Source organism: Hyla sarda, chromosome 4 (genome assembly GCF_029499605.1).
Source record: "Hyla sarda isolate aHylSar1 chromosome 4, aHylSar1.hap1, whole genome shotgun sequence".
NCBI classification, from domain to species: Eukaryota; Metazoa; Chordata; class Amphibia; order Anura; family Hylidae; genus Hyla; species Hyla sarda.
In genome coordinates, this window is record NC_079192.1 from 401,452,316 (window position 1) to 401,477,442 (window position 25,127).

The 25,127-nt window shown below is 45.9% G+C and overlaps 1 protein-coding gene across 2 annotated transcripts in view; it reads right to left on the reverse strand.

Annotated features, from left to right (window-relative positions):
- Positions 1-25,127, reverse strand: part of ADAM19 (ADAM metallopeptidase domain 19) — a 123,330-nt gene extending 98,203 nt beyond the window's left edge. The window contains exons 1-2 of one of the 2 annotated variants that reach the window (XM_056517351.1): positions 24,937-25,127; positions 1,770-1,873 (exon numbers count right to left, since the gene is read on the reverse strand). In XM_056517351.1, coding sequence (XP_056373326.1) covers positions 1,770-1,873; positions 24,937-25,033 — 201 coding nt within the window. In that variant the 5' untranslated portion in view covers positions 25,034-25,127. Of the gene's footprint in view, positions 1-1,769; positions 1,874-14,333; positions 14,802-24,936 lie in introns of those variants that run through there. The other variant, XM_056517352.1, reaches the window with a different exon arrangement.

A 25,127-nucleotide genomic window follows, 5' to 3' on the forward strand; every position in this document is an offset into this window, starting at 1 on the left:
TGAAAACCTTTTTTCTTATAAATCAACTGGTGGCAGAAAGTTAAACATATTTGTAAATTACTTATATTAAAAAATCTTAATCCTTCCTGTACTTATTAGTTGCTGAATACTACAGAGGAAATTCTTTTCTTTTTGGAATGCTCGCTGATGACATCAAGAGCACAGTTCTCTCTGCTGTCGTTATTATAATAATAATAATGCTTTATTTATTGTTGTCCTTAGTGGGATTTGAACCCAAGTCCCCAGCACTGCAAGGCAGCAGAGCTAACCACTGAGCCACCATGCTACCCTTAGCATACATCTGCTATGCATGGTTGCTAAAATGGACAGAGATGTCAGCAGAGAGCACTGTGTTCGTGATGTCATCAGTGTTCCAAAAAGAAAGGAATTTCCTCTGTAGCATTCAGCAGCTAATAAGTACTGGAAGGATTAAGATTTTTTAATAGAAGTAATTTACAAATATGTTTAACTTTCTGCCATTAGTTGATTTAAAAGAAAAAAGGTTTTCACCGGAGTACCCCTTTAAGATTTTCCCATTGCGAATTTCCCATATGCTGCTACCAATTGACTTTAATGGGTAGCAACATAATCCACTTGCTTGTGAAATTCCGCAGTGAATAATCGCAAAGCGGAATTTCAGCTGTGTGAAACCCGCTGCGGATGTCCTAAGTGTGACCCTACCCTTAAAAAAAGTCTTCTTTTGATCTTGGAAATTCCGAGCTATCGTGCAGTTCTATGCCAGATTATCAGAATTTCTGGATTATCGATTATAAATGTCTTTTACTGCCATATTCTAGGACAGTGTTTCCCAACCAGGGTGCCTCCAGGTGTTGCAAAACTACAACTCCCAGCATGCCTGGACAGCCTTTGGCTGTCCAGGCATGCTGGGAGTTGTAGTTTTGCAACATCTGGAGGCACCCTGGTTGGGAAAGACTGTTCTAGGTATTAGGGATCGACCGATATCGTTTATTTAGGGCCGATACCGATACTCTGTGGAGGTTAGGGCCGATAGCCGATAACTTATTCCGATAAAGCGGGCGCTTTAAATCAATGAACTGCAGCGGCTTTTGCTGTGCCAGAGACCGCCGCCGCCACCCGCTTCTCTCCCCCTGCCTGTCCTGGGGTCCTGAGTCCTATCACCCCTACCACGACCGACCCCTCCCCCCACCACCACCACTCCGTGACCGCCCCCCCCCCCCCACCACCACCACCACTCCATAGCCGCCCCCCCCCCCACCACCACCACTGCACCGCGCCGCACCCCCCACCGCACCGCCCCGGCCAGAGACTGCCTCCGCCCCATTGCCTCCCCCATTCCCGGTTTTATAATTACCTGTTCCCGGGGTCTGCGCTACTTCTGGCTCCGGCGCCATCCCCCTGAGCTGTCACTGTGCTCACTGACGGTGACGTTGCATTTGAGGACGTCACTCGTCATTGCGATGCGCAGCGCACAGCGTAACACAGGACGCCACAGGAGCCAGAAATAGCGCGCACCCCGTGCCCTGGGAACAGGTGATTATAAAACCGGGGATGGGGGAGGCACTGGGGCGGCGGTGGTCTCTGGGTGGTGCGGTGAGGGGTTGCGGCGTGGTGTGGAGGTGGGGGGTGCGGTGCGGTGGGGGCGGTGTGGGGGGGGGTTGGCATTATCGGATTATCGGCAAGGTAATTGCTGATACCGATAACATTCAATATCGGCGAAACCGATAATCGGTCGATCCCTACTAGGTATTGCTCGCAGCAGTCATTGTATTTTATCAAAACCTACTCACCTTGTCACTGAGTTTATCCTGTAGACCGATGGGCGTCAACCAGCGTGGGGTGATGACTTCAGAATGAGACCGGATCTTCTCGAAATGAGACTGATGACTTATTCCTGAAAGGGAAAGCATGAAAAATTACATTCGGCAAAAGGAAATATGTCCAAAAATACATAAAAAATACTGTATTTCCTGCCTATGCCTATTTACCATGATATTAGAGGTGACTTGCTGGTAAAGGTGGCCTATCAGTAAATAACTGCGCTCCTCCTAAAACAACAATTCTATGAAAAATTTTCTTAGAATTCTGTGTCGTATTGTTCCTCTGTTATCTTTCCTGGAAATGTATGGCTAAATGGATAATTGGATGTTATTTCTTTCATCAAAGAGGCATGGTCCTACACTGTCTAAAGACGGTCATACACATTAGGCTATGTTCACACGGCCGTTTAGACCCGTCCCGTTCTTCTCCCGTCAAAAATAGAAACAAACTTAAAAAAAACTTTAAAAAAAACCAGACAATAACGGATGCAAACAAATGTTATCCGTTTGGATCCGTTATTGCTCAGTCAATAAACAACAAAAATATATATTTTTTTGTTCTGAGCATGCTCAGAACTGAGCATGCTCAGAAGTAAAAACGGATCAAAAAACAGATTGATAAAACGGATGCAAACAGATGACATTAAAGGGGTACTCCCATGGAAAACTTTATTTTTCTTTAAATCAATTGGTGCCAGAAAGTTAAACAGATTTGTAAATCACTTCTATTAAAAAATCTTAATCCTTTCAGTACTTTTTAGGGGCTGTATATTAAAGAGAAATCCAAAAAAGAAATGCATTTCCTGTGATGTCCTGACCACAGTGCTCTCTGCTGACCTCTGCTGTCCATTTTAGGAACTGTCCAGAGCAGCATATGTTTGCTATGGGGATTTTCTCCTGCTCTGGACAGTTCCTAAAATGGACAGCAGAGGTCAGCAGAGAGCACTGTGGCCATGACATCAGAGGAAATGCATTTCTTTTTTGGATTTCTCTTTAGTATACAGCCCCTAAAAAGTACTGGAAGGATTAGGATTTTTTAATAGACGTGATTTACAAATCTGTTAAACTTTCTGGCACCAGTTGATAAAAAAAAAAAAAGTTTTCCACGGGAGTACCCCTTTAAAAGCTCATCTGTTTTTCCATAGACTTCAATGTTAAATTTACTGTATCCGTTTTTTCTTCCATTTTTTGCCGGAAGAAAAAATACTACATGTGCCGTTTTTTTCTGCCGTCAAAAAAATGGAAATGAGTTCAGACGGGTACAAACGGATGTAAACGGATTGCAAAAAAATCCCACTGACATGAATGGAATTTTTTTTTAAACCGCTTTTGATGCGTTTACAGCCTGCAAGAACGGAACCGAAACGGGGATAAAAAATAAAAAATAAAAACGGGAACAGAGGGCTGTGTGAATGCACCCTTAGATAGATGTTAGCCCAGGTAACGGATATTCGTTTGAAATCCCTACCATGCACGTGCATGCTCAGCTCAGCTGAGTGTTCATGCATCTTCAATAGCGTGAGGGGAACAAACATTGTCAAAATAGTCCTATCTACCTTGAGAGCAAAAGGATCAAACAAACTGAAATCAAACTGCCTGATCCTCCTTTGCCCCCAACATATGCTGTCAGAGGAGAGTCAGATCACCCACCATGGCCATGCATGCTCGGCTCAGCTGAGTGTGCATGAGTGTGACAAGGGTCTCGTGACCAACAGTCTTGTCGCACGGAAATGGCTGTAATGTGCCAGGGCTAATGTAACTGTATAGGGTCGCAATGAAATCCACAAGTAACTGCGACCTCACAGTGGCAAGAAATCCATCCAATGTCGGGTCGCGGACCCCTGTGTGAATGACCCCAATACATTCCATTAGCTCCAACACAATGCAACCATTTCTAGGTGACATGGCGATTTTTGGTGGCGGGAACCCTGTCGCAGGCAAAGTCGCCATGTAGCCCCAGCTATATCATTTCACCAAGAGGGGAAAAAGGATTTATAAGAATTATCAGCCCTATGGAAAACACTGTAGTCACCTGGCCGGTATTTTAGTGGCACAGCCGGTATTTTTGGCCACCCTGCCAGTATTTTTATATTAATGGCCGGTATTTATCCAACCAATCCTCCAACTCCCGGAATGTTGCACTATACACTACACCAGTGTTTCCCAACCAGAGCACCTCCAGCTGTTGCAAAACTACAACTCCCAGCATGCCCGGACAGCCACCTAGGGAGACCCAGGCACAAGGTCCAGGATACTGGACACCACCAGTCAGAACCTGTCCAAAGGACAGAAAAAAAACACAAGGGGCTGAGGGGGGCATTCTTCCCCTATATCAGTGGTCTCCAACCTGCGGACCTCCAGATGTTGCAAAACTACAACTCCCAGCATGCCCGGACAGCCAACGGCTGTCCGGGCATGCTGGGAGTTGTAGTTTGGAAACATCTGGAGGTCCGCAGGTTGGAGACCCCTGCCCTATATGTATGGGGGTGGGAGGGTCTAATTAGACATTTAGAGGGGTACTCCGGTGAAAAACTTTTTTTTTTTTTTTTTTTTTTTTTAAATCAACTGGTGCCAGAAAGTTAAACAGATTTGTAAATTACTTCTATTAAAAAATCTTAATCCTTCCTGTACTTATTAGCTGCTGAATACTACAGCGGAAATTCTTTTCTTTTTGAAACACAGAGCTCTCTGCTGACATCATGAGCACAGTGCTCTCTGCTGACACCTCTGTCCATTTTAGGAACTGTCCAGAACAGCATATGTTTGCTATGGGGATTTTCTCCTATTCTGGACAGTTCCTAAAATGGACAGAGATGTCAGCAGGGAGCACTGTGCTCATGATGTCGGCAGACAGCTCTGTGTTTCAAACGGAAAAGAATTTCCTCTGTAGTATTCAGCAGCTAATAAGTACAGGAAGGATTAAGATTTTTTTTAATAGAAGAAATTTACAAATCTGTTTAACTTTATGGCACCAGTTGATTTAAAAAAAAAAAAAATTTTCACCGGAGTAACCCTTTAATTAAGAGGTTGTCAATAAAACAAAAGCACAAAAACACAGAGGCATTTTCGGGTCCATCAGATACTACTCCATGGAGCGCATGTTTCTCCTTCCTTCTCCAACAGGAAGTAGAAAGATTAAGACAAAGGAAATACATGTGTTAAACCAATAAAGCTTTTCTGACCTCTGAAGAAAATGAATATCCAGAGATTTAACCTCTGACATGACACGGGAAAAATATTTCCCGGAAAGGTCCAGATACAGAGCAGTGCTTGTCATAGTCAAAGACTTGGCTGACCAGGAGGTTACCATGTTGAAGGGGATACACTTGGTGGCAGCCATTTTGTACATTACATGTAGGCAGCCAATGAAATATCAGAACATTGGAGTTTACCTCAGATCAATGGTTGAACATTATGCTAGGTTAAGCATGTACCCCAGGCCCTCCACTATCTTAGAAATCTAGGGGGCTTCCAATACCCATCCTTTCTGCACAGAGTCTCTAGCTATGTATGCTATGTACCATATATGTCTATCCTAGCTATCTATCTACCTACAATCCACGACTACTCCAATATGGTGAAAAAATGAATCTCTTCATTCACACTTTGTGACGCAACGTTTCTGCTTGCTCCCCAAGCCATTTTCAAGGTGAGGAAGCGAAACGTTGCGTCACATTGTGTGATTAAAGACTTTCACTTTTTCACCACATTGGAGTTGCCACGGCCTATTTGTGGATTGTAGGCACCGGAGTCCGTGACCAGGATTTTGCTGCAGTTGGCATCCATGCAAAGTGTTTGTGGAGTGCTGCTCTGCTTTGGAATTTATCTATCTACCTATCTATCTATGTCATATATGTTTCACTATCTATCTCAAATATATATATATATATATATATATATATATATATATATTCTATATCATATATGTCTCCCTATCTCCTATCTATCTTATATCTATCTCATATCTATCTTATATCTATCTCATATCTATCTATCTTTGTTTATCATATATATGTCTCCCTCATCTATCTATCTATCTATCTATCTACACAGAACAATATGATGCAGCATGCCACAAGGTTACAGAAAATGGTGGTTTATTCCATCATGTGCATAGGCAACGTTTCGCCAGCCTCACACTGGCTTTTTCAAGTGTGAGGCTGGCGATACGTTGTCTATGCACATGATGGAATAAACCACCATTTTCTGCAACCTTGTGGCATGCTGCATCATATTGTTCTGTGTACTGAGTGAGGAACCAGTGGACCCAAGTTCCAAGTATGCGGGCACCCCGACTTCTTATTTCCTTTTGGACTTTGGTTGTGCCGTTTCTATTTGTTCTGTATCTATCTATCTATCTACAGTGGGGATCAAAAGTTTGGGCACCCCAGGTAAAAATTTGTAAAGAAGCCAAGGAAAGATGGAAAAATCTCCAAAAGGCATCAAATTACAGATTAGACATTCTTATAATATATCAACAAAAGTTAGATTTTATTTCCATCATTTACACTTTCAAAATACCAGAAAACAAAAAAATGGCGTCTGCAAAAGTTTGGGCACCCTGCAGAATTTATAGCATGCACTGTCCCCTTTGCAAAGCTGAGGCCTGCCAGTGTCATGGATTGTTCTCAATCATCATCTGGGAAGACCAGGTGATGTCAATCTCAAAGGTTTTAAATGCCCAGACTCATCTGGCCTTGCCCCAACAATCAGCACCATGGGTTCTTCTAAGCAGTTGTCTAGAAATCTGAAACTGAAAATAGTTGACGTTCACAAAGCTGGAGAAGACTATAAGAAGATAGCAAAACGTTTTCAGATGTCAATATCCTCTGTTTGGAATGTAATTAAGAAATGGCAGTCATCAGGAACAGTGGAAGTTAAAGCAAGATCTGGAAGACCAAGAAAAATATCAGACAACAGCTCGCAGGATTGTGAGAAAAACAATTCAAACCCCACGTTTGACTGCACAATCCCTCCAGAAAGATCTAGCAGACACTGGAGTTGTGGTACACTATTCCACAATAAAGAGATACTTGTACAAATATGGTCTTCATGGAAGAGTCATCAGAAGAAAACCTCTCTGGACTAAAGTTCTGTGGACCGATGAGGTTAAAATTGAACTTTTTGGCTGGAATGAGCAGAGGTACGTTTGGAGAAGAAGGGGAACAGAATATAATGAAAAGAACCTCTGTCCATCTGTTAAGCATTGTCACGATGCCGGCTGGCAGGAGGTGGATCCTCTGTGCCAGAGAGGGATTGGCGTGGACCGTGCTAGTGGACCGGTTCTAAGTCACTACTGGTATTCACCAGAGCCCGCCGCAAAGCGGGATGGTCTTGCTGCGGCGGTAGTGACCAGGTCGTATCCACTAGCAACGGCTCAACCTCTCTGACTGCTGAAGATAGGCGCGGTACAAGGGAGTAGACAGAAGCAAGGTCGGACGTAGCAGAAGGTCGGGGCAGGCAGCAAGGATCGTAGTCAGGGGCAACGGCAGGAGGTCTGGAACACAGGCTAGGAACACACAAGGGAACGCTTTCACTAGGCACAAGGGCAACAAGATCCGGCGAGGGAGTGCAGGGGAAGTGAGGTATACATAGGGAGTGCACAGGTGAAGACACTAATTGGAACCACTGCGCCAATCAGTGGCGCAGTGGCCCTTTAAATCGCAGAGACCCGGCGCGCGCGCGCCCTAGGGAGCGGGGCCGCGCGCGCCGGGACAGGACCGAGGGAGAGCGAGTCAGGTACGGAAGCCGGGGTGCGCATCGCGAGCGGGCGCCACCCGCATCGCGAATCGCATCCCGGCTGGAGGCGGTATCGCAGCGCACCCGGTCAGTGGGTCTGACCGGGGCGCTGCCGTAGCGAGGATGTTGCGAGCGCTCCGGGGAGGAGCGGGGACCCGGAGCGCTCGGCGTAACAGTACCCCCCCCTTGGGTCTCCCCCTCTTCTTAGAGCCTGAGAACCTGAGGACCAGACTTTTATCTAGGATATTGTCCTCAGGTTCCCAGGATCTCTCTTCAGGGCCACAGCCCTCCCAGTCCACTAAAAAAAAAGTTTTTCCTCTGACCTTTTTGGAGGCTAGTATCTCCTTTACGGGGAAGATGTCTGAAGAACCGGAGACAGGAGTAGGAGAAATAAGTTTGGGAGAGAAACGGTTGATGACGAGTGGTTTAAGAAGAGAGACATGAAAGGCATTAGGAATACGAAGAGAAGGAGGAAGAAGAAGTTTGTAGGAGACAGGATTAATTTGGCACAAGATCTTGAAAGGACCAAGATAGCGTGGTCCCAATTTGTAGCTGGGAACACGGAAGCGGACATATTTAGCGGAGAGCCATACCTTGTCTCCGGGAGAAAAAATGGGGGGAGCTCTTCTTTTCTTATCAGCAAACTTCTTCATGCGTGATGAAGCCTGTAAGAGAGAATTTTGGGTCTCTTTCCATATGGTGGAAAGATCACGAGTTATTTCATCCACAGCGGGCAAACCAGAGGGCAAGGGAGTAGGGAGGGGGGGAAGAGGGTGACGGCCGTACACCACGAAAAATGGGGATTTGGAAGAAGATTCAGAGACTCTGAAGTTGTACGAGAATTCGGCCCATGGAAGAAGATCTGCCCAGTCATCCTGGCGGGAGGAAACAAAATGCCGTAAATAATCACCCAGGACCTGGTTAATTCTTTCTACTTGCCCATTGGATTGAGGATGATAAGCAGAAGAAAAGTTTAATTTAATCTTGAGTTGTTTACAGAGAGCCCTCCAGAATTTTGACACGAATTGGACGCCTCTATCCGAGACGATCTGCGTGGGCAACCCGTGAAGACGAAAAATGTGTACAAAAAATTGTTTTGCCAACTGAGGCGCTGAAGGAAGACCAGGAAGAGGAATAAAATGTGCCATCTTGGAAAATCGATCAACGACCACCCAAACAACAGTGTTGCCACGGGATGGGGGTAAGTCTGTAATAAAGTCCATACCAATCAGAGACCAAGGCTGTTCGGGGACAGGCAGAGGATGAAGAAGACCAGCAGGCTTCTGGCGAGGAGTCTTATCCCGGGCACAGACAGTACAGGCCCGCACAAAATCAACAACATCCGTTTCCAGAGTCGGCCACCAATAGAAACGAGAGATGAGTTGCAAGGATTTCTTGATGCCCGCATGGCCTGCGAGATGGGAGGAGTGACCCCATTTGAGGATTCCGAGGCGTTGGCGTGGAGAAACGAAGGTCTTCCCTGGAGGAGTTTGCCTGATGGAGGCTGGAGAAGTGGAGATCAGGCAGTCAGGAGGAATGATGTGTTGCGGAGAGAGCTCTACTTCCGAGGCATCCGAGGAACGAGAGAGAGCATCGGCCCTAATGTTCTTATCGGCAGGGCGAAAGTGAATTTCAAAATTAAACCGGGCAAAGAACAGAGACCACCTGGCCTGGCGAGGGTTCAGCCGTTGGGCAGACTGAAGATAGGAGAGATTCTTGTGATCGGTGTAAATAATAACTGGAAATTTTGATCCCTCCAGCAGATGCCTCCATTCCTCAAGTGCTAATTTAATGGCCAGTAGCTCTCTATCCCTGATGGAGTAGTTCCTCTCCGCCGGAGAGAAGGTCCTAGAAAAAAAAACACAAGTAACAGCATGCCCAGAAGAATTTTTTTGTAGAAGAACTGCTCCAGCTCCTACTGAGGAGGCATCAACCTCCAATAGGAAGGGTTTAGATGGGTCAGGTCTGGAGAGCACGGGAGCAGAAGAAAAGGCAGACTTGAGCTGTTTAAAGGCGTCTTCCGCTTGAGGAGGCCATGACTTAGGATTGGCGTTCTTCTTGGTTAAAGCCACGATAGGAGCCACAATGGTGGAAAAATGTGGAATAAATTGTCTGTAATAATTGGCGAACCCCAAAAAACGTTGGATAGCACGGAGTCCGGAGGGGCGTGGCCAATCTAAGACGGCAGAGAGTTTGTCTGGGTCCATTTGTAGTCCCTGGCCAGAGACCAAGTATCCTAGGAAAGGAAGAGATTGACATTCAAACAGACATTTCTCCATTTTGGCATAAAGTTGGTTGTCTCGAAGTCTCTGAAGAACCATGCGGACATGCTGGCGGTGTTCTTCTAGGTTGGCAGAAAAAATCAGAATATCGTCCAGATACACAACAACACAGGAATATAAGAGATCACGAAAAATTTCATTAACAAAGTCTTGGAAGACGGCAGGGGCGTTGCACAGGCCAAAGGGCATGACCAGATACTCAAAGTGTCCATCTCTAGTGTTAAATGCCGTTTTCCATTCGTCCCCCTCCCTGATGCGGATGAGATTATAAGCACCTCTTAAGTCCAGTTTGGTAAAGATGTGGGCACCTTGGAGGCGATCAAAGAGTTCAGAGATAAGAGGTAGAGGGTAGCGGTTCTTTACCGTGATTTTATTAAGTCCGCGGTAGTCAATGCAAGGACGTAGGGAGCCATCTTTTTTGGACACAAAGAAAAATCCAGCTCCGGCAGGAGAGGAGGATTTGCGGATAAACCCCTTTTTTAAATTTTCCTGGATGTACTCAGACATAGCAAGAGTCTCTGGGGCGGACAGAGGATAAATTCTGCCCCGGGGTGGAGTAGTGCCCGGGAGGAGGTCAATAGGACAGTCATAAGGCCTGTGAGGAGGTAGAGTCTCAGCTTGTTTTTTGCAAAACACATCAGCAAAGTCCATATAGGCCTTAGGGAGACCGGTTACAGGGGGAACCACAGGGTCACGGCAGAGAGTACTGGGAACCGGTTTAAGGCAGTCCTTGAAACAAGAGGTACCCCAGCTCTTGATCTCCCCCGTGGACCAATCCAGGGTTGGGGAATGGCGTTGGAGCCACGGTAGTCCAAGGAGAATTTCGGAAGTGCAATTGGGGAGGACCAAGAACTCAATTTTTTCTTGATGAGGTCCGATGCACATTAGAAGGGGCTCCGTGCGGTAACGTATGGTACAGTCCAATCTTTCATTGTTAACACAATTGATGTAGAGGGGCCTGGCGAGACTGGTTACCGGGATGTTGAACCTGTTGATGAGAGAGGCCAAAATAAAGTTTCCTGCAGATCCGGAATCCAAGAAGGCCATAGTAGAGAAGGAGAAGGTAGATGCAGATATCCGCACAGGCACAGTAAGACGTGGAGAAGCAGAGTAGACATCAAGGACTGTCTCACTTTTGTGCGGAGTCTGCGTGCGTCTTTCCAGGCGGGGAGGACGGATAGGACAATCCTTCAGGAAGTGTTCGGTACCGGCACAGTACAGGCAGAGATTCTCCATGCGGCGTCGTGTCCTCTCTTGAGGTGTCAGGCGAGACCGGTCAACTTGCATAGCCTCCACGGCGGGAGGCACAGGAACGGATTGCAGAGGACCAGAGAGAGGAGCCGGGGAGAAAAAACGCCTTGTGCGAACAAAGTCCATATCCTGGCGGAGCTCCTGACGCCTTTCGGAAAAACGCATGTCAATGCGAGTGGCAAGATGAATGAGTTCATGTAGATTAGCAGGAATTTCTCGTGCGGCCAGAACATCTTTAATGTTGCTGGATAGGCCTTTTTTAAAGGTCGCGCAGAGGGCCTCATTATTCCAGGATAGTTCAGAAGCAAGAGTACGGAATTGTATGGCGTACTCGCCAACGGAAGAATTACCCTGGACCAGGTTCAGCAGGGCAGTCTCAGCAGAGGAGGCTCGGGCAGGTTCCTCAAAGACACTACGAATTTCCGAGAAGAAGGAGTGTACAGAGGCAGTGACGGGGTCATTGCGGTCCCAGAGCGGTGTGGCCCATGACAGAGCTTTTCCAGACAGAAGGCTGACTACGAAAGCCACCTTAGACCTTTCAGTAGGAAACTGGTCCGACATCATCTCAAAGTGCAGAGAACATTGTGAAAGAAAGCCACGGCAAAACTTAGAGTCCCCATCAAATTTATCCGGCAAGGATAGTCGTAGGCCTGAAGCGGCCACTCGCTGCGGAGGAGGTGCAGGAGCTGGCGGAGGAGATGATTGCTGAAGCTGTGGTAGTAGCTGCTGTAGCATCACGGTCAGTTGAGACAGCTGGTGGCCTTGTTGCGCTATCTGTTGTGACTGCTGGGCGACCACCGTGGTGAGGTCAGCGACAACTGGCAGAGGTACTTCAGCGGGATCCATGGCCGGATCTACTGTCACGATGCCAGCTGGCAGGAGGTGGATCCTCTGTGCCAGAGAGGGATTGGCGTGGACCGTGCTAGTGGACCGGTTCTAAGTCACTACTGGTATTCACCAGAGCCCGCCGCAAAGCGGGATGGTCTTGTTGCGGCGGTAGTGACCAGGTCGTATCCACTAGCAACGGCTCAACCTCTCTGACTGCTGAAGATAGGCGCGGTACAAGGGAGTAGACAGAAGCAAGGTCGGACGTAGCAGAAGGTCGGGGCAGGCAGCAAGGATCGTAGTCAGGGGCAACGGCAGGAGGTCTGGAACACAGGCTAGGAACACACAAGGGAACGCTTTCACTAGGCACAAGGGCAACAAGATCCGGCGAGGGAGTGCAGGGGAAGTGAGGTATACATAGGGAGTGCACAGGTGAAGACACTAATTGGAACCACTGCGCCAATCAGTGGCGCAGTGGCCCTTAAATCGCAGAGACCCGGCGCGCGCGCGCCCTAGGGAGCGGGGCCGCGCGCGCCGGGACAGGACCGAGGGAGAGCGAGTCAGGTACGGAAGCCGGGGTGCGCATCGCGAGCGGGCGCCACCCGCATCGCGAATCGCATCCCGGCTGGAGGCGGTATCGCAGCGCACCCGGTCAGTGGGTCTGACCGGGGCGCTGCCGTAGCGAGGATGTTGCGAGCGCTCCGGGGAGGAGCGGGGACCCGGAGCGCTCGGCGTAACAAGCATGGGGGTTGATCAATCATGCTTTGGGGTTGTATTGCAGCCAGGGCACAGGGAACATCTCACGAGTAGAAGGAAAAATTGATTCAATAAAATTTCAGCAAATTTTGGATGCTAACTTGATGCCATCTGTGAAAAAACTGAAGTTAAAGAGAGGATGGCTTCTACAAATGGATAATGATCCTAAACACACCTCGAAATCTACGGGGGACTACATCAAGAGGCATAAACTGAAGGTTTTTCCATGGCCTTCACAATCTCCTGACCTCAACATAATTGAAAATCTATGGATAGACCTTAAAAGAGCAGTGCGTGACAGACAGCCCAGAAATCTCAAAGAACTGGAAGACTTTTGTAAGGAAGAATGGGCAAAGATCCCTCAAACAAGAATTGAAAGACTCTTGGCTGGCTACAAAAAGCGTTTACAAGCTGTGATACTTGCCAAAGGGGGCAGTACAAGATATTAAATCTGCAGGGTGCCCAAACTTTTGCAGACACCATTTTTTGGTTTTCTGTTATTTTGAAAGTGTAAATGATGGAAATAAAATCTAACTTTTGTTGACATATTATAAGAATGTCTAATCTGTAATTTGATGCCTTTTGGAGATTTTTCCATCTTTCCTTGGCTTCTTTATGCACATTAATACAAATTGTTACCTGGAGTGCCCAAACTTTTGATCCCCACTATCTATCTCATATCTATCCTTGTAGCCAGTATAATAATCTATACATGCTCGGAGTTGTAGTTTTATAATAGCTGGAGTCCCTCTGGTTGCGAACACTGCTATCTATCTATCTGTATATCTATCTATCTATCTATCTCATACCTACCTATCTATCTATCTATCTCATATCTATCTATCTCATTTCTATCTCATATCTATCTATCTCATATCTATTTATCTATCTCATATCTATCCATCTCATTTCTATCTCATATCTATCTATCTATCTCATATCTATCTATCTCATATCTATACATCTATCTATTTATCTAATATCTATCTATCTATCTCATATCTATCCATCTATTGATTTATCTCATATCTATCTATCTCATATCTATCCATCTATCTATCTCATATCTATCTCATATCTATCTATCCATTATAATTGCTGAAGAAGGAAAAAAGTAACCATTTTGAAGCATTAAGTTCAGTGTTTCCCAACCAGGGTGCCTCCAGCTGTTGTAAAACTACATGGGCATGCTTAGAGTTGTTGTTTTGCAACAGCTGGAGGCACCCTGGTTGGTAAAAACTGGTCAGTTACACCTCTGGCTGGACTATAGAGAGAGGACCACACACACACACACACACACACACACACACACGTGCAGAACCTTTTCTATACACGGCAGTGGATGCAGGGGTCTGTGCCTGCCTCAGTCTAGGTGTGTCTACACCAGTGTTCCACAATCAGGGTGCCTCCAGCTGTTGCAAAACTACAACTCCCAGCATGCCCGGACAGCCGAAGGCTGTCCGGGCATGCTGGGAGTTGTAGTTTTGCAACAGCTGGAGGCACCCTGGTTGGAAAACACTGGTCTACACACACCTTTGATACATGTGGTCTATTCCACAGGGATATTTCCTTTAAATAAATGTATAAAAAATAACCGCCATATTTGTTTGAGACATGGCCGCCATGCCAGAATGTGACAAAAACAAGAGTTAATTCTACTGAAGATATCTCCAAAAATCACCTGATGATCGGGGATGATATGTGAGTCAGTGACAGCCCGTTCTGTGCCAAGAATCCAGCCGCCCTCACCGCCAGCATCTATAAATTCCCCTCCACCCGTCTATATATAGGAAGCTATATATACACACACAACACGACACGTCCGCCATACATTGTACAGCACCAGTATACACAGGCACATTATACCAGGTGTCTAATGTATATAGGCAGCCAGTATATATGTACTTAAAGGACTGTGTCTGGGAAAAGCTGAGTGGCAACCAAAATGGCTCCTGGAGTTGTTGCCCAGCTGTTCTAGACTCCTGAAAGGCAGATATGCCCGCAGGAGAAACAAACAAAAGTGTAACTAGGAAAGCTGGGTGACTGCACTTAAAGGAGCCGTACTTTTTTTTATTCTTACAAAACAATAAAGGACGTGTGGATATACGAAGGAGGTATTACAATGTATTTATCATGGGGGAGATTTATCAAAACCTGTCCAGAGGAAAAGTTGCCCAGTTGCCCATAGCAACCAATCAGATCTCTTCTTTCAGTTTTGAAAAGGCCTCTGGAAAATGAAAGCAGCGATCTGATTGGTTGCTATGGGCAACTCACCAACTTTTCCTCTGCACAGGTTTTATATATATATAATTATTTAAATTAGCTCACCACACCACATATATATATATATATATATATATATATACACACAGCAGTATACACACAACACAGCATATAGAAAACAGAACATATACACATATATAGCAGCAGTATACATACATATATAAGCAGCAGTACATACACATCAGTATACACATATACTGTATATAGCAAACAGTATACACACATATCTAGGCAATACATACACATATATAGCAAACAGTATATACACATCGCTTTACACAAAAATATAGAAAACAATATAAACACATATATAGGCATCAGTATATACACATACATATATAACAAACATTATACACACACATATAGCCAGTGTCACGATTCAGCTGGCTGGAGGTGGATCCTCTGTGCCAGAGAGGGATTGGCGTGGACCGTGTCGGTGGATCGGTTCTAAGTTGCTACTGGTATTCACCAGAGCCCGCCGCAAAGCGGGATGGTCTTGCAGCGGCGGTAGCAACCAGGTCGTATCCACCGGCAACGGCTCAACCTATCTGACTGCTGAGATAGGCGTGGTAAAGGGAGTAGACAAGAGTAGGGTCGGACGTAGCAGAAGGTCAGGGCAGGCAGCAAGGATCGTAGTCAGGGGCAACGGCAAGAGGTCTGGAACACAGGCTAGGAACACACAAGGAAACGCTTTCACTGGCACAATGGCAACAAGATCCGGCAAGGAAGTGCAGGGGAAGTGAGGTATTAATAGGGAAGTGCACAGGTGAAGGTACTGATTAAAACCCATGCGCCAATCAGTGGCGCACCGGCCCTTTAAATCGCAAAGACCCGGCGCGCGCGCGCCCTAGGGAGCGGGGCCACACGTGCCGGGACAGCACAGACGGGGAACGAGTCTGGTAAGCGGGTCGGGATGCGCATCGCGAGCGGGCGCGTCCCGCATCGCGAATCGCATCCCGGCTGGGGACATTATCGCAGCGCACCCGGTCAGCAGGTCTGACCGGGGCGCTGCGAACAGGAGAACGCTGTGAGCGCTCCGGGGAGGAGCGGGGACCCGGAGCGCTCGGCGTAACAGTACCCTCCCCCCTTGGGTCTCCCCCTCTTTTTAGAACCTGAGAATTTGTGGATAAGGTTCTTGTCAAGGATGTTGTCCTCGGGTTCCCATGACCTCTCCTCTGGGCCGCAATTCTCCCAATCTACAAGAATTTTTTTTTTACCTCTGACCGTCTTGAATGCCAGAATTTCTTTCACCGAGAAGATGTCAGAGGACCCGGAAATAGGAGTAGGAGCAACAACCTTGGGAGAGAAGTGGTTAAGGATGAGTGGATTAGGGAGAGAGACATGAAAAACATTGGGAATACGGAGAGGAGGAAGAAGGAGTTTGTAGGAGACAGGGTTGATTTGGCATTTGATTTTAAAAGGACCAAGATAACGTGGTCCCAGTTTATAACTGGGGACACGAAAGCGGACATACTTGGCGGAGAGCCATACTTTGTCTCCGGGAGAAAAAACAGGGGGAGTTCTTTTTTTATCGCCATGTCTCCTCATCCGGGATGAGGCCTGTGGGAGAGATTTTTGAGTCTCTTTCCAGATGGTGGAGAAGTCCCGAGTCACCTCATCAACAGCAGGCAAACCAGAAGGCATGGGAGTGGGAAGGGGAGGAAGAGGGTGACGGCCGTACACCACAAAAAATGGGGATTTAGCGGAAGAATCAGAGACTCTGAAATTGTACGAGAATTCGGCCCATGGTAGAACATCGGCCCAGTCATCCTGGCGGGAGGAAACAAAATGTCGCAAATAGTCAACAAGAACCTGATTAATTCTTTCCACTTGCTCATTGGTTTGGGGATGATAAGAAGACGAGAAGTTTAATTTGATTTTAAGTTGATTACAGAGGGCCCTCCAGAATTTCGACACAAATTGAACGCCTCTATCCGAGACGATATGCGTAGGAAGCCCGTGAAGGCGAAAAATGTGCACAAAAAATTGTTTCGCCAACTGAGGCGCAGAAGGAAGACCAGGAAGAGGGATAAAATGTGCCATCTTGGAGAACCGATCAACGACCACCCAAATAACTGTGTTGCCATGGGATAAAGGTAAGTCAGTAATAAAGTCCATACCAATCTGAGACCATGGTCGCTCAGGAACAGGCAGAGGATGGAGGAGACCAGCAGGCTTCTGGCGAGGGGTCTTGTCCCGGGCACAGACTGTATAAGCCTGAACAAAATCAGCAACATCAGCTTCCAGGGTAGGCGACCAATAAAAACGAGAGATGAGCTGGACGGATTTTTTGATGCCAGCATGGCCTGCGAGGTGTGAGGAGTGTCCCCACCTGAGAATCCTGAGGCGCTGGCGTGGAGAGACGAAGGTCTTCCCTGGAGGAGTTTGTCTGATGGAAGCTGGAGAAGTGGAGATCAGACAGTCCGGAGGAATAATGTGTTGCGGGGAAGCTTCCATTTCAGAGGCATCCGATGAACGAGAGAGAGCGTCAGCCCTAATGTTCTTGTCAGCGGGGCGAAAATGAATTTCAAAGTTAAAACGGGCAAAGAACAACGACCACCTAGCCTGGCGAGGGTTCAGCCGTTGGGCAGACTGAAGATAAGAGAGATTCTTGTGATCAGTGTATATAATAACTGGGTATTTGGATCCCTCCAGCAGGTGCCTCCATTCCTCAAGCACCAATTTTATGGCCAGTAGTTCTCGATCACCAATGGAGTAGTTTTTCTCCGCCGGAGAGAAGGTCCTAGAAAAGAAACCACAAGTAACAGCATGTCCGGAAGACTTTTTCTGTAGGAGTACCGCTCCAGCTCCCACCGAGGAGGCGTCTACCTCCAGTGAGAAGGGTTTAGATGGATCAGGTCTGGAGAGTACGGGAGCAGAAGAAAAGGCAGTTTTGAGATGATTGAACGCCTCTTCCGCTTGAGGAGGCCAGGACTTAGGGTTGGAGTTTTTCTTGGTTAGGGCCACGATTGGGGCCACAATAGTGGAAAAATGTGGAATAAATTGTCTGTAATAATTGGCAAACCCCAAGAAATGTTGGATAGCACGGAGTCCGGAGGGGCGTGGCCAATCCAATACGGCTGATAGTTTGTCCGGGTCCATTTGGAGTCCCTGGCCAGAGACTAAGTATCCTAGGAAGGGAAGAGATTGACATTCAAAGAGACATTTTTCCATTTTGGCATATAATTGATTGTTCCGAAGTCTCTGAAGAACCATGCGGACATGCCGGCGGTGTTCTTCTAGGTTAGAAGAAAAAATCAAAATATCGTCCAGGTAGACCACAACACAGGTATATAGAAGATCACGAAAAATTTCATTTACAAAGTCTTGGAAGACGGCAGGGGCGTTGCAAAGCCCAAAAGGCATAACCAGATATTCAAAGTGTCCATCTCTGGTGTTAAACGCGGTCTTACACTCGTCCCCTTCCCTGATGCAGATGAGATTATATGCACCTCTTAAGTCCAATTTGGTAAAGATCTTGGCGCCACGTAGGCGGTCAAAGTGTTCCGAGATAAGAGGTAGGGGATAGCGGTTCTTTATAGTGATTTTATTAAGACCGCGGTAATCAATGCAAGGTCGTAAGGAGCCGTCTTTTTTGGAAACAAAGAAAAATCCAGCTCCGGCAGGGGAGGAAGACTTGCGGATAAACCCCCTTTTTAAATTCTCTTGGATGTACTCCGACATGGCTTGTGTTTCTGGAGCGGACAGAGGATAGATTCTGCCCCCGGGTGGAGTAGTCCCAGGGAGGAGGTCATTAGGGCAGTCATAAGGCCTGTGAGGAGGCAAAGTCTCTGCTTGATTTTTGCAAAAAACATCAGCATAGTCCAGATAGGCCTTGGGGAGACCTGGTATCGGAGGAGCCATAGGGTTTTGACTGACAGTACTGGGAGCAGACATAAGACAGTTCTTGTGGCAAGTAGTACCCCAGTTTTTGATCTCCCCGGTGGTCCAATCGAGGGTTGGGGAATGGCGTTGAAGCCAAGGTAGTCCAAGAAGAATTTCCGAAGTGCAGTTAGAGAAGACCAGAAATTCAATCTTTTCGTGATGGGGTCCAATGCAAATTAAGAGGGGTTCCGTGCGGTAACGCACGGTACAGTCCAATCTTTCATTATTAACAGAGGCGATGTAGAGGGGTCTGGCGAGACTGGTCACCGGGATGTTGAATCTGTTGACGAAAGAGGCCAAAATAAAATTTCCTGCAGATCCGGAATCCAAGAAGGCCACAGCTGAGAAGGAGAAGGTAGAAGAAGAAATCCGCACAGGCACAGTAAGACGTGGAGAAGCAGAGTTCACACCTAGAGCTGTCTCACCTTTGTGCGGAGTCGGAGTGCGTCTTTCCTGACGTGGAGGTCAGATAGGACAATCCTTCAAGAAGTGTTCGGTACTGGCACAGTACAGGCAAAGGTTCTCAATGTGGCGGCGTGTCCTCTCTTGAGGTGTCAAGCGAGACTGGTCAACTTGCATAGCCTCCACGGCGGAAGGCACAGGAACAGATTGCAGCGGACCAGAGAAGAGAGGAGCCGGGGAGAGAAACCGCCTCGTGCGAACAAAGTCCATATCCTGGCCGAGCTCCTGACGCCTTTCGGAAAACGCATGTCAATGCGGGTGGCCAGATGAATAAGTTCATGCAGGTTAGCAGGAATTTCTCGTGCGGCCAGCACATCTTTGATGTTACTGGATAGGCCTTTTTTGAAGGTCGCGCAGAGGTCCTCGTTATTCCAGGACAATTCGGAGGCCAGAGTACGGAATTGGATGGCGTACTCGCCAACAGAAGAATTACCCTGGACCAGGTTCAGCAGGGCAGTCTCGGCAGAAGAGGCTCGGGCTGGTTCCTCGAAGACACTTCGAATCTCCATGAAGAAAGAGTGTACAGAGGCAGTGACAGGATCATTGCGGTCCCAGAGCGGTGTGGCCCATGACAGGGCTTTCCCAGACAGAAGGCTGACCACGAAAGCCACCTTTGACCTTTCAGTTGGAAATTGGTCCGACATCATCTCCAAATGCAAGGAACATTGTGAGAGAAAACCACGGCAAAATTTAGAGTCCCTATCAAATTTGTCCGGCAAAGATAAACGGAGGCTGGATGCGGCCACTCGCTGCGGAGGAGGTGCAGGAGCTGGCGGAGGAGATGGTTGCTGAAGCTGTGGTAGAAGCTGCTGTAGCATCACGGTCAGTTGAGACAGCTGATGGCCTTTTGCGCTATCTGTTGCGACTGCTGGGCGACCACCGTGGTGATGTCAGCGACAACTGGCAGCGGGACCTCAGCGGGATCCATGGCCGGATCTACTGTCACGATTCGGCAGGCTGGAGGTGGATCCTCTGTGCCAGAGAGGGACTGGCGTGGACCGTGTCGGTGGACCGGTTCTAAGTTGCTACTGGTTTTCACCAGAGCCCGCCGCAAAGCGGGATGGTCTTGCAGCGGCGGTAGCAACCAGGTCGTATCCACCGGCAACGGCTCAACCTCTCTGACTGCTGAGATAGGCGCGGTACAAGGGAGTAGACAAGAGCAGGGTCGGACGTAGCAGAAGGTCAGGGCAGGCAGCAAGGATCGTAGTCAGGGGCAACGGCAGGAGGTCTGGAACACAGGCTAGGAACACACAAGGAAACGCTTTCACTGGCACAATGGCAACAAGATCCGGCAAGGAAGTGCAGGGGAAGTGAGGTATTAATAGGGAAGTGCACAGGTGAAGGTACTGATTAAAACCCATGCGCCAATCAGTGGCGCACCGGCCCTTTAAATCGCAAAGACCCGGCGCGCGCGCACGCCCTAGGGAGCGGGGCCGCGCTTGCCGGGACAGCACAGACGGGGAACGAGTCTGGTAAGTGGATCGGGATGCGCATCGCGAGCGGGCGCCTCCCGCATCGCGAATCGCATCCCGGCTGGGGACATTATCGCAGCGCACCCGGTCAGCAGGTCTGACCGGGGCGCTGCGAACAGGAGAACGCTGTGAGTGCTCCGGGGAGGAGCGGGGATCCGGAGCGCTCGGCGTAACAGCCAGCAGTATATACACATACATAGCAAACAGTATACACACATATAGCCACAAGTATATACAACGCAGTATACACACACATATATAGACAGCAGTATATACACAGCACTATACATACATATATAGGCAGCAGTACATACACATCAGTATACACATATATATATAGCAAACAGTATACACACACATTTATAGGCAGCAGTACATACACATATATAGCAAACAGTATATACACATCACTTTACACAAAAATATAGCAAACAATATACACACATATATAGGCATCAGTATATACACATACATATATAACAAACATTATACACACACATATAGCCAGCAGTATATACACATACATAGCAAACAGTATACACACATATAGCCACAAGTATATACAAATCAGTATACACACATATATAGACAGCAGTATATACACAGCAGTATACATGCATATATAGCAAATAGGGTACACACAAATATAGGCAGCAGTACATACACAGTACATACACATCAGTATATACACATATATATGTACACGTGTAGCGATCAGTATATACACAGCACTAAACACACACACATATTTATATCCAGCAATATATACAGATATATACAGTAGCTGGGCAGTATGCACACATATATAACCAACAGCGTATGCTCATACATATAAAGCCAGCGGTATATACACAGAAGTACACACATATATATAGCCAACAGTAAGTACACATATATAGCCAGCAGTATACACCTCTAGTATACACATAGCAGAGTTCTCACATACAGTATATACAGTACAGAATACCCACATACAGTATATACAGTACAGAATACCCACATACAGTATACACAGTACAGAATACCAACATACAGTATATACAGTACAGAATACCAACATACAGCATATACAGAACAGAATACCCACATACAGTATATACAGTACAGAATACCCACATACAGTATACACATAGCAGAGTTCTCACATACAGTATATACAGTACAGAATACCCACATACAGTATATATAGAACAGAATACCCACATACAGTATATACAGTACAGAATACCCACATACAGTATATATAGAACAGAATACCCACATACAGTATATACAGTACAGAATATCCACATACAGTATATACAGTACAGAATACCCACATACAGTATATATAGAACAGAATACAAACACAGGGGGAGATTTATCAAAACCTGTCCAGAGCAAAAGTTGCTGAGTTGCCCATAGCAACCAATCAGATCGCTTCTTTCATTTTTGAAAAGGCCTCTGAAAACTGAAAGCAGCGATCTGATTGGTTGCTATGGGCAACTCAGCAACTTTTCCTCTGGACAGGTTTTGATACATCTCCCCCGTACAGTATACACATAGCAGTGTTCTCACATACAGCATATACAGTACAGAATACACACAAACAGTATACACACAGCATATACAGTACAGAATACACACCCACAGTATACACACTTACAGCATATACAGTACAGAATACACACAAACAGTATACACACTTACAGCATATACAGTACAGAATACACACCCACAGTATACACACTTACAGCCTATACAGTAGAGAATACACACCCACAGTATACACACTTACAGCATATACAGTACAGAATACACACCCACAGTATACACACTTACAGCATATACAGTACAGAATACACACCCACAGTATACACACTTACAGCATATACAGTACAGAATACACACCCACAGTATACACACTTACAGCATATACAGTACAGAATACACACCCACAGTATACACACTTACAGCATATACAGTACAGAATACACACCCACAGTATACACACTTACAGCATATACAGTAGAGAATACACACCCACAGTATATGCAGTACACAATACACACAAACAGTATATACAGAACAGAACAGACACATATACAGTATACACAGTACAGAGCACACACATATACAGTATATACAGTGCAGAGCACACACATATACAGTATACACAGTACAGAGCACACACATATACAGTATATACAGTGCAGAGCACACACATATACAGTATACACAGTACAGAGCACACACATATACAGTATATACAGTGCAGAGCACACACATATACAGTATACACAGTACAGAGCACACACATATATAGTATATACAGTGCAGAGAACACACATATACAGTATACACAGTACAGAGCACACACATATATAGTATATACAGTGCAGAGAACACACATATACAGTATACACAGTACAGAGCACACACATATACAGTATATACAGTGCAGAGCACACACATATACAGTATACACAGTACAGAGCACACACATATACAGTATATACAGTGCAGAGCACACACATATACAGTATACACAGTACAGAGCACACACATATATAGTATATACAGTGCAGAGCACACACATATACAGTATACACAGTACAGATCACACACATATACAGTATATACAGTACAGAGCACACACATATACAGTATATACAGTACAGAGCACACACATATACAGTATATACAGTGAAGAGCACACACATATACAGTATACACAGTACAGAGCACACACATTTACAGTATATACAGTACAGAGCACACACATATACAGTGCACACATATAATACACACACATACAGTATATACAGTACACACATATACAGTAGATACAGTACAGAGCACACACATATACAGTGCACACATATAATACACACACATACAGTATATACAGTACACACATATAATACACACACATACAGTATATACAGTACAGAGCACACACATATACAGTGCACACATATAATACACACACATACAGTATATACAGTACACACATATACAGTATATACAGTACAGAGCACACACATACAGTATATATACAGTACACACATATAACACACACACATACAGTATATATACAGTACACACATATAACATACACATACAGTATATATACAGCACACACAAATATACAGTGCACACATATACAATACACACATATACAGTACACACATATAATACACACACATACAGTATATACAGTACAGAGCACACACATATACAGTATATACAGTACGCACATATAACACACACATACAGTATATATATACAGCACACACACATATACAGTGCACACATATACAATACACACATATACAGTACACACATATAATACACACACATACAGTATATACAGTACAGAGCACACATATATACAGTGCACACATATAATACACACACATACAGTATATACAGTACACACATATACAGTAGATACAGTACAGAGCACACACATATACAGTATATACAGTACGCACATATAACACACACATACAGTATATATACAGCACACACACATATACAGTGCACACATATACAATACACACATATACAGTACACACATATAATACACACATATACAGTATATACAGTACAGAGCACACACATATACAGTATATACAGTACACACATATACAGTATATACAGTACAGAGCACACACATATACAGTGCACACATATACAGTATATAGCACACACATATAACACACACACATACAGTATATATACAGTACACACATATAACACACACACACATACAGTATATATACAGTACACACATATAACACACACACACACATACAGTATATATACAGTACACACATATAACACACACACACATACAGTATATATACAGTACACACATATAATACACATATACAGTATATACAGTACAGAGCACACATATATACAGTGCACACATATAACACACACACATACAGTATATATACAGTACACACATATAACACACACACACATACAGTATATACAGTACACACATATAACACACATACAGTATATATACAGTACACACATATAACACACACACATACAGTATATATACAGTGCACACATATAACACACACACATACAGTATATACAGTACACACATATAACACACATACAGTATATATACAGTACACACATATAACACACACAGTGCAGCCCTCCGGTCGGGTCACTCGCCTGCTGCAGCCCCCGGCACAGGTGTCCCCAGCATCATCACCATCCAGATCCCCATCCAGACTCGGGTCCCCCCGGGCCGGGCAGCTCCGTCCTCCATCCGCGGGACCCCCGGCTTCTTCCCGAGTCCACATACAGCCCCGGAGCATGTCCCCCAGCCGCGGTGCCCGGTACCGCCCTGCACTGGAGCCTCC